The sequence below is a fragment of the Psammomys obesus genome, unplaced genomic scaffold (genome assembly GCF_907164565.1).
Source record: "Psammomys obesus unplaced genomic scaffold, mPsaObe1.curated_primary_1811, whole genome shotgun sequence".
In the NCBI taxonomy this organism is placed as follows: domain Eukaryota; kingdom Metazoa; phylum Chordata; class Mammalia; order Rodentia; family Muridae; genus Psammomys; species Psammomys obesus.
This window is the reverse complement of record NW_026596046.1, coordinates 34,681,743-34,692,267: the sequence shown is the minus strand read 5'-3', so window position 1 is coordinate 34,692,267 and position 10,525 is coordinate 34,681,743. Positions and strand designations below refer to the sequence as shown.

Sequence of the window (10,525 nt, the reverse complement as noted above, 5' to 3'; positions counted from 1 at the left end):
CCTCCCCCTCCTCCTCCTCCTCCTCCTCCTCCTCCTTTTTTCATGCAGTCCAGCACTAACTGCCCAAGCCAACTTGGTGGAGGCATTTTCTCAATTAAGGTTCTCCCCAGATGAATGTAGCTTGTGCAAAGTTGACAAAAATAAGAACAAAACACTTAAACCTTCCTGGAGACACCCCCACAGACACACCCCAAAGATGTGCGCCATGAATGCATTGGTTGATCTTCCTTTCAACGTTTACTTGGTGTAGTGTGTGTACAGAGGTCGGAAAACAACCTTTAGGAACCAGTTTCTCTGCTTCTATCGTATCTGTGACGCAGGGATCAAACTCAGGAGGTCAGCCTTGGTAGCAAGCTCCTTTATCCCATCAGCCATCTGGCCAGCCCCCTTAACTCAAGCAATCAAAGTTAACACTGGACCTGGGTCTGCTGGAGGCTTCAGGCTGGAAGGACAGAATTCCTGGCATGTGGTAACTGTCTTCTGATGGGATCCCTAGTCTCAGAGGCTGAGCTGGGGCATCAGGTCGAAGTGACGTAGTAGGAGGTGTTTCCAAGATGAACCAGTAACTGTGGAGTGGAGGGGAGGGGAGGTGGGGAGGGAAGGGAAGAATGGAGGATGATTCAAGCCAAATTCCACAGAGGGGAGCGGGGCTCAGTCTTACAGAGACAATCTGGAGATGGTGCTGGTGGCTCCTCAGCTGCTGACGGGAGCAAAGGAGCTGGAGTGTTGGTACCCCACATCCTCAGGCACTGACTAAAGATCACTGTTGGCATGATGGGGGTGTGCTTTCTCAGGTTTTCCAAACCTGGAAGTAGGAACCAGTGCCTGTGACAATGACAAGGGGATGGGAGGTAGTGGGGACCGGCTACAGCGTGTCTACCATGGTGGGAACTGCAAGGCCATCTGTCTTCTTAAACGCTGAGGGAGAGAGGTGGTCCCCATGTCTGATTGGCAGGGCTTTTGTTGATGCTACCTTCTATTTAGATAGGGTTCTTAAATCCGTCCACTTCCATCTCCATGACCATGTTCCGGCCTAGATGGCCAACCTGTCACCGAGAGCTGTGGGAAGTTACATGTTGTTAACTCCCTCTCGGAAGCAGCACCTGCCCCGGACCCCGTACTGACCCTTTCTCTGTTGTACCCATAGCACCAGGGCCCCTGGAATGAAAGGGGTGGGCACCCTTTTCCCCTCAAAGGCTACACTTGGAAACCGGAAGCCTGGAACTCTCTGTCCAGAGAGTAGAGTCTGCGTGCAGACAAGAGTGTTTGATCCTCACCTATTCTCAGAGGGACCATTTGCTACAGAAGGGGACAGCTGGGCTTGGATGGAATCGGGACAAGTTTCATTTACCTTTGCTGCTTGACAAATGACTGTCACCCCCCCCACACACACACACACAGACACTACTGCTTTTTAATGCTTCTGAAGTGCGTTAGGTGCTGGGGCCAACCAATACAAATGCTTTGTGTATGCCCCACCATGCCTGGGCCCTCTGGTCACATTCTTGAGCTATTGTCTCTGGTAGTTGAGCTGATGTTCAGCTGGACCTGGTGTTGGGAGCATCTAGGAATACCTCTCCAACTGGCTTGGCTTTCTCACAGCATGACAGCCTGTCACAGTGTCATTGGTGGCTCAGAGCTCTGAAAGCAAGACTCTTGGTGACAAGGCAGCATCTGTGTGGCCTTTTCTGGCCAGAGGTCACCTGTCTAAATTCTGCTTCGTTCTGTCAGCACAGATGAATTATCCCAGGTTTAAAGGAGAGCATAAGGGCTGTGCAGCCTGATGTGGGGAGAAGGCACATAGAAGGTATGTTCTAAAGCAAGGTATATTCTAAAGCCATCACAGGATGCAAGCTGGGGTGGTCCCATCCGCGAGCAGAGCCAGAATAAGAAGAACTATGCGTCTAGGCATGGTGATTCATATATGCAATCTCAGCACTTGGGAGGAGGATTGTGAGTTCAAGGCGAGCCTGGGTAGTCCTAACACCCCCCCCCCCCACCACCAAGACACACACAAAGAAAACAAAGAAACAAAGCAGGAGGGAGGGGGAGAAAAAGCCAGGGAATAAGACTTGGTTCTTTCCTGGGCTGTCAAGGAATTCATAGAATCCAGAAAATTTTGTATTCCAAGTTGGCCTTCAGGGTCATTCAAAAGATATATTGTTAAAGATGGAAGGTAGGACATGTGGGATGATTTGTTAGTTTGACTCTCAAGTTCTGGTATTTAAGAAACGCAGACTCCGTTTGCATTCTCCCCTGAGCCCCATAAATGTGAAGTCCTGGTGGTGACTGTGGCAGTGGCCCTGGGGAACAGTGGTAGCAGAGACCCAAAGGACTCAGCACCTGTGACATGTGACTTGAGCACCTGTGACATGTGCCTTCAAGTCCCTCTCTGACTTTTACTGTCATTGTCATGTTTCCCCCTTTGGTAGTGTGTGTTGAATGCCTCCTGTGGGACACAGGCTGGGTGCAGAGAGATGATACTATGATGCCCACTGTCTGGTGGTAGATCTTTGCTATCTATAGAAGGCTCGCTTTATTGTGGAAGGACAATCCGTTCCTGGCCAACAGGAAGGACCAGGGGGGACGCCTTACTTACTGTTCTATTGCTGTGAAGAGACCATGACCAAGGCAACACTCATAAAAGAAATCATTCAACTGTGGGTTTTCTTACAGTTTCAGGGGGTTAGTCCATTATCATGGCAGGAAGTAATGGTGGTAGACGAGCAGGCGAAAGGCAGAGAGGGAGCGAAGGAGGGAAGAAGGGGGGAGGGAGAGAGAGACTGGCATGGGCTTTTGAAACTTCAAAAACTTCAAACACATCTCTTCAAACAAGGCCACACCTCCCAATTCTTCCCAAACAGTTCCACTAACTGGGAACCAAGCATTCAAGTATGTGAGCCCATGGAGGTCATTCTCATCCAAACTACCACATTCCACTCCCTGGTCCCCACAGACTTGTAGCCTGGGGGGCTTCTGGGAGAACAAGCAAGGAGATTATGTTGAAGAGGTAGCAGAAGACATCAAGAAGGGTCAGGTCAGAGAGCTTGGGTGTTACTTGAGGGCAGTGGGAAGCCCTGGAAAGGCAGCTTTAATGAGGGAGAGGCTTGGAAAGTCTGCCTGGGCTCATAGGTAGAGCTTTCTAGCAGAGGTGAAGTGAGATGGGAAAGGTTGGTGGTGGAGAGCTGTGAGCAGGTTTTAACAACCCAAACCTGTTCACAGCTTCTGAGTGGGTTCATTGCCCTTTGACCTTAGGCATGTTTATGTGATCTGCACTAGAGCAGGGTAAAGTGAATCTTGAGAGTAAAATCAGATGCCATTACACCAGCCCAGGGCAGAGATCCAGATCCATGGTTTAATTCTAGAAAGCTTTCCTGTGCAGAGAAGTGCATTTGCACAGAGACCCACACTGGCCCCGCCCTAGCCAGCCTCAGCCACACGGCATAGCTGTTCTCACTCTTCTCCCACACATGACTCGGAGGAGAGGTCAAGCAGGGGTGCCTTCCAGGGATGCGGGTAAGGAAAGATGAGCTCCTGAGCCAGTCCTAGAGAGAGATGCCATTGTGCCCTGTGCAGCCCCAGGCCTTCCCTCACCCCCAAGGCAGCTCCAAACCACAGACCACCTTTTGATTCTCAGAAATACCGTAGTTTCCCAGAGCTCAGCATCCCTGGAGGGCTGAGGTGGTGTTCAGGAGGAAGAGCAGGAGGAATCGGGCCCCAAGAAACCTGGAGGCATCATAGTAAATGACCCAGCTCTGGGGCCAGAAGGCTACCTCAGGAGGCCAAGCAGAACACAGGCTCTAATCTCAGGTCTGGGGAGCCCTCCAGTGCTGTGGAGTCCATGAGACCACAGAGTCTTAGACCCCTGCTGGAATCCACATTCCTCTTTTTACTCTCATCTCATCTTCATCATTTATTCCCCAGGTCTCCACTTCCTCATCTGTGTGGCATGAATAGACCCACATCATCGGGGTCTTCTGGGAAGCAGAGAAAATGTTGAATTTAAACGTTCTAGAATGGTGGGGTGGGTCTCACTGACTTCCAGACAGCAGCTGATCCCTAGGATGCCCTGTTGGGGCCTAACAGAGCCCCCAAGACTGCCATTTCCTCTTTCCCAGAAGCCTCATGTGAGAGGAATCACTGTAACGTTGTGGGTCCATGGCCAAGAAAAAAAGGAATCTGAGATCATCTTTGAATATCTACCTCTACATCCTTATTTCTTTTCTTTTTTTTCTTCTCTCTTCCCTCTCCATGGCATCTTCTAATTACCGAGACTGGCTGTATTCCCTCCCCCCCAAAAGTGTCTTCCATTTCACACGCACAGCTGGCCACTTCCCCACTTTTTTTTTAATTGCCAAATTTATTAAAAGTCTGATTTTTCATTTCCCAGACACCGCCTCAGATTCCCCAAACCCAGCCTCTGTGTTTCAACCAACACTAATGGCTGCTGTGGCCCCAAGATTGTTCTTGTCTTCACAGAGGCCTCTTTCAGGCCTCACTTATTTGACTTCTTGGAGATGAGTCTCCCGCCTTCCCTCTGGTCTTCCTAGCATAATGCTGCAGGCCTTTGCCTCAGTCTCCCTTCTCTTTTCATTCTACAGTTTTTCCCAGGCCATGGTCCCTCTCCTCCTGGCTTTGGTCATCATCTGTAAGCCAACAGCTCCCACTTTCTTCTGGTAACCCATAATATACCGAGAGTGCTATGGCTATCTCCTCAGGTGCCAGGTGTGTGCGCATGCGTGTATGTGTGTGTGTGTTCTAGAAGCCCTCTAGGGAGATCCTCCCTCTCCCTCAGCTTTATAGCCAGTTACTCCATCCTGCCTTCCCATGGCCTCTCTCCTACCTGGGCCTCTCACGCACATTCCCCCAAACAGTTCCTCCCTGGCTTCAGCCTAGCTCTGCCAGGCCGCTCTTCGGCAGCAGGTAGAGGCAGCTCTCTAAATCACAGGTTGTCTCTTGGGGAGAAGTCGAGGTTTCTCAGCTGGAAGGCAGCCTCCCTTCCATCTGCTCAGTGCCTAACACTGTTCAGCACTGGTGAGTGACCGTGACTCTTTGTCATTTGCTTCTCTCATCTGAAGTTTTCTGCTTCTACACCATTATCCACCCTCCTCTCTCTCTCTCTCCACCCACTACTTTTCTATCTCTTCCCCAACCTCCAGAGCCTGTGTAAGTGTCCTCAGTTGGGGTTAGAGGCTGTGGCCCTTGAAATCTTGCCTTCACCTTCTTCATCACTCAGATGTTATGATTCTATCACCTTATGCTCATTGCTGTCCTCCTCCTCCAGATGTGGGAAGGGCACTATCAGTTCCTTATTCAGTGTTATTGTCTAGCAGAAAGTTTACCCCAGAGTGGCTGAAAAAAATGTGTGAAACCATGGAGCAGCTTGGTGTTGTTCAAAATGAGTGCTTGCTCAAATAGAATGGGCTGGATTGAAGTAAGGAGGGCTTGATATATAAAATGTCCCCCCCCCCCTCCGATGGGGAAGAGATACGCCTTTTAAAGAAACAGGAAGGATGCTTGTCCTGCCAGATCAGGAAAAGTACACTGGGGACCCACTCCTGCCCTGAAACCCAGGACTGTAGAGCTTGACTATAAGCATGTGATGGGAAGAGTGCTGAGGAGACTAGGGGGGAGGTGGGGGAGGGTAGCCAGTATTCAATACTTTGTGGGTTCTTTTTTCTCTCTTCCACGCTTCTCCACCCTTCTCCACCCTTATTAATCCCCTAACACTAGATAGGAGAGGAAAAAAAAAGATAGCGGGGAAAGGGGGTGAAGTTATCGTTAGACTACTCCTGATGATTAGGACCGTTGCCTTCTTGGGGTAAGTTTCTTCTTTGTTGTCAGGATATCTAATTTCTTCTCCTTCTTCTTCTCCTTCCTCTTCCTCTTCCTCCTCCTTCTCTTCTTCTTCATTTCTTTGCACATGACTACTTGACAACCAACAGCCAACAGCATCCTGCCACCAATAGCAACACCACCTTTCAGGGGCCCTAGCATTTCTGTATCCTCCACAAACTATCTACAGATTGCAAAAGCATGAGACAAATCATAGTCACCTGGGATTAAAACAAAAACATTCCCATAACATAGCCGTGTGTGTGTGTGTGTGTGTGTGTGTGTGTGTGTGTGTGTTTAAAGAAACCAAAATTACAAAAATTTCACTACAGGGTCATTGGGAAAGCATTGCTGAAGAGACATTTCATAGAGCTGGAGAGACGGTCAGAGGCCATCCTATCAATGGCTGTGCCTCTAGGTTCCTTAATTGCTCAGAACCCACCACCAGAGTGGCCAAGCTAGCCAAAGTAATAACTCTCCACTTTAAGGGACAGGAAGTGGCTATGAGTTGACAGGGAGGCCACAGACATGTATTTCTAACCGAGCCTGTGCCCTAACCCAAGAGCTGGCAAAGGGAGGGAGCTTTAGGAGAGCAATTCCCCATGAAAGTGGCATTGGTGGCCGCTTAGATCCCCAGACAGTATAGTGGAACCAAGACTGTGGAGACAACAGGGTGGGCCCTCTAGGTGGCCGCACAGATCCAACCAGCAGGCCTCTGTCCCCCATTTTCTCACTGCTTCTAATCTGTCCCAGATGAAGAGCTGGGGGCTGGGGCTGTGGATGGCTGAGCCTGGCTATTCTGAGAGTTTCACCAGGCTGGCAGACGACCCGAGTTCAGGTCCTGCCTTGCTACTCATTACTGTGAGGTTCTGGGAAATCCTGTCTTACTCAAGCCTCCAGAGGCCTCTCCAGAGTGGGGGTAAATCCTACATTGTTTGACGTAAGGGAAGTCATGGGCCATAAAGCATGTTTGACAGCACAAGCCCTTACACACGTGGGCAGGATAAAGGGTTGATTTGTCTTTCGCTGTAAGGGTTAGGCCTTCTCAGACAGCAAGCCAACTTGGCAATCGGACTAGTCTTGGATCCCTTGGAGGTAAGGCTGCTCATGTGGCAACAAAAAACGGGGGAAGGAGGACAAGCCTGGAGCCAGAGCCCCGGCTTCCAGCCCTGGCCACCTACCAACCCCCTGCGTGCCTGCTCCTCTCTAAACTCCGATTCCCTGGCCGTAGGAGGGCCCCAGGCTCCAGCGAAAGCGCACTGAGGTTGTGATCCTACCTCTTGGCTAACTAAGGTAGTTCCTCTTCTTAGGCTCAGTGCCATGAAGCTCTTGGAGGGGTGGAGGTGCAACCAATAAAAACAGCCTTTCCGGGGCTTAGGGGTCAGGGTATTGGGAGACAAGGCCTGGGCAAGGAGGCTGCAAGGGCTATCCATGGCTCTGAAGAAAAGCTGCTGTGAGGTCCAGGGCCCCTCTGTGCACTTTCTGAGTCTGCTTCTACCCATATAAATTCCGGACAAAGGCATGCGCCTAGAAGGGTCCCCGGTCATGGGACGTGAAGTCAACAGGCAGGAATGGGGGTAAATGCAACTTCTTTATTACTACACAATAACAAACACAATAAAGCTCATATCTGCAACGGTTTAGGTCCTTGTTATAATGTCTTGGTTACTTTGTCTGGGCTGGCTGTGACTTTCAGCTCTGGAGTCTGGGATAGGAAGACAGTCCAGTAACCTGCATGGATGGGGGTGGGAGAGACAGGCGTGTTTGGCCATGCATCTCACAAGCATGTGACTGACAATAGCGGCGGCTCGGCCTTTTAATGCTTGAGGCAGGTGAGGCTGTATGGGCCAGGCAGGGTTTGGGACCCGCTGGAGGAGAGGTAAGGTCCCTGTCTTTTAGTTGCACACTTAGCCTTCAGACACTCTGCATTTAGGGGCGGGGTTTCCTGACTTCTGTGGGTAATGTTTCATTTGGCACCTGACCTGCCACCCCACCCCAGACCCATCCGGGGCCAGAGTAATGCAGAGCAAATTAGAGTGTCAAGGAAAGAGGTTAGAAGGGTCTTATTGAGAACGGGCAGTCTAGAGCAGCGGTTCCCAGCCTTCCTAAGGCTGAGACCCTTTAATACAGTTCCTCATGTTGTAGTGACCCCAACCATAAAGTCATCTTGTTGCTACTTCATAACTGTGATTTTGCCACTGTTCCGAAATGTAAATATCTGATATGTGACTCCAAAGGGGTCGCGATGCACAGGTTGAGAGCCACTGGTCTGGAGGCATGGGGAGCCCCAGGGCCTGGGGCTCAGACCTGACACTACGGGGCCAAGACAAGGCCAGCTGCGCAGTCTCACCTTCTCTCTCTCACTTAGGGATTGAGAAATCCCTGGCCCAGGCACCCGCTGGATTCCTGTGCTGGGAACTGACGTCCGCATGGCTGACAGCCCCCTCCCCCCTCCCCCTGACACCAGCAGCCTGGGAACTCCCCGAGGTCCTGCTTTGTCTCTGCTCCCCTGCCTGGCCCTATTCCACGTCCAAGGTCTCACCTTCATGGGTGCCGGTGAGCAGCCGGAAGTTCTGGGCCTCTTTCTGGAAATCTTGCTTCCTGACTCTCTTGATCTGAACCAAATGGAAGATTCCTGTGGAAAGACACAGCATGAGCCGTAGGATGGGGTGACACAACTCACCCCGCCACCTCCCTCTGTGCCCCCAGTCTGATGAGACACCAAAATAATGTGGGCTAAATCTGCAAGGTTCCAGTTTGTTCTCCTACCCCGTTGCCCCTCCTCAGGCACTACCGTAGGGCCCTAACCCCTCTTAAACCACAATGTGCTGGATTCTCTGACCACCTGTCACTTCCAAAATACGTAAAACCTGTTCCTTTAGCCTCCTTTCTCTACTGCTGCTCTTTCACTAGTACAGTCCTCATACCCCTTGGTGTAGGAAAGGAGGGAGGGAGGAATAAAAGAGGAAAAATAAAGAAGAGAAGGCTGACCCTTGTAGACCAGCCAAGCTCTTCTGTAGCATACAGCATATGATCGAAGTCCAGAGCTGTGTTGATTCAGACATCAAAGGACATGGAGCTATTGTGTCTTCAGTGTGGCCCAGTCCTAGCTAGTACCTGAGGTCTCAGGAGGAAACCAGTCCTCCTGCTGTTGCTTTCTGCACCTACTGAGGACAGCAAGTGAGTGACCCATCCTCTAAGTCGGAAGGCTTCCCTGATCCACCCTGAAGGTGGTTACAGCTCCTCTCCACGGGACCTAGCACACCCAGGTTCTGTTTACCATTTTACCCAATTCTTCTTTTCAGATGTGTTTATGTGTGTGGGTGTGTGTTCACACATATGTGTGTGAATATGGAAGGCAAAGGACAGACAACCTGGGGTACCATCCTCACTAATGTTGCCCTCTTCCTTTGAGACAGGGTCTTCCATTGGCCTGGAGCTCACCCGGTAGGCTAGTCTGGCTGGGGTCCTCCTGTTTCCACTTCCTGAACGCTGTGATAACAAGCGTGTGTCACCGCACCCGTCATCTTTACATGCCTTCTGGGGACTGAGCTGAGCTTCTCATGCTTTCGAGGCAAGCACTTTTTCAACCAAGCCATCTTCCCAGACCAGTCACCGCCATCCCTGTGGTGCTGTCATTACGCCTTTTCCTACCTTCTCTTCCAGATGTGGACCTCTTGAGTACTCAACTCTCTGGGTTCTAAGCATGAAACATGTATGACAAATGATTCCCTGAGTAGAAGGATGAATGGGTGTACGTATGTATATGTATGTATGTATGTGTGTATGTATCAATGGACAAGTGGATGGATGGATGGATAGATGGACAAATGGGTGTGGAGGTAGATGAATAAATGTGTGTGGGGCAGCTGGGTGGATGGATAGATGGGTGTGTTGATGAATGGATAGATAGGTAGATGGATGGATGGATAGGCAGAAAGATGGGTGTAAGGGTGGATGAACAGATAAATGTGGGAGTAGCTGGCTGGCTGGGTGAATGAGTAGATAAATGTATTTGTATGTAATCTAGTGAACCCCCAGGAGAAATGAGGTGTTAATTGAATCCTCTGGTATTTTCACTTTATGGGAAGCTATCCATGGCACTGAGGCCCTAAGCACATGGTCTGTGAGGTGGCACTGGCTGTTACCTACCCCTGGCCTCTGGCCAGAGATGCAACCAGGAAAGCCTAGCTGGGCCAGAACTGCCGTGGGGAAAACCAGGAACCAGATCTGTATCTAGGGATCAGAGTGAGGTCCCATGGAGGGGAACAGAAAACCCAGATGCTGGGAGTAAGTTTCAGGAACTAGGAAAAAGCCAGCACTGTCCTTGGAGCCCAGCTTAGATGCCAAGAACCAGCATATAGCTCTGAAGGCCCTAGGGCTGCAGCAGAGTGGCAAGGACTATTTTCTATAAGATGAGGACAGGTGTTTCTGCAGAGGCTGGCCACTGCATGCTCCCTGGTACATGGAAAATATGGGAGAAGGGGCAACAGGTATGAGGAAGTCCCTCCCCCATGGTCTACAAGGCCTTTGGCCTGGGGTCTTGAATGTGTCTCTTGCTCTTCTGAAAGGCTTTGTGGAGTCTGAGCACAGCTGGGTCCCATGGGCCCCTAGGCAGAGCTGGCCCTGGTAAGGGAGTTTCAGGCAATAGGCCAGTCCAGCTCACAGGGAAGCCAAACTTCTCTGGACT

At 50.6% G+C, this 10,525-nt stretch overlaps 1 protein-coding gene across 1 annotated transcript in view; it reads right to left on the bottom strand.

The window, feature by feature from the left end:
- Positions 1–7,486: 7,486 nt before the first annotated feature.
- The window catches only part of Chrdl2 (chordin like 2), a 28,011-nt gene continuing 24,972 nt past the window's right edge, over positions 7,487–10,525 (bottom strand). Inside the window, exons 10-11 of the mRNA XM_055623502.1 lie at positions 8,378–8,470; positions 7,487–7,566 (exon numbers count right to left, since the gene is read on the bottom strand). Coding sequence (XP_055479477.1) covers positions 7,487–7,566; positions 8,378–8,470 — 173 coding nt within the window. The remainder of the gene's footprint in view (positions 7,567–8,377; positions 8,471–10,525) is intronic.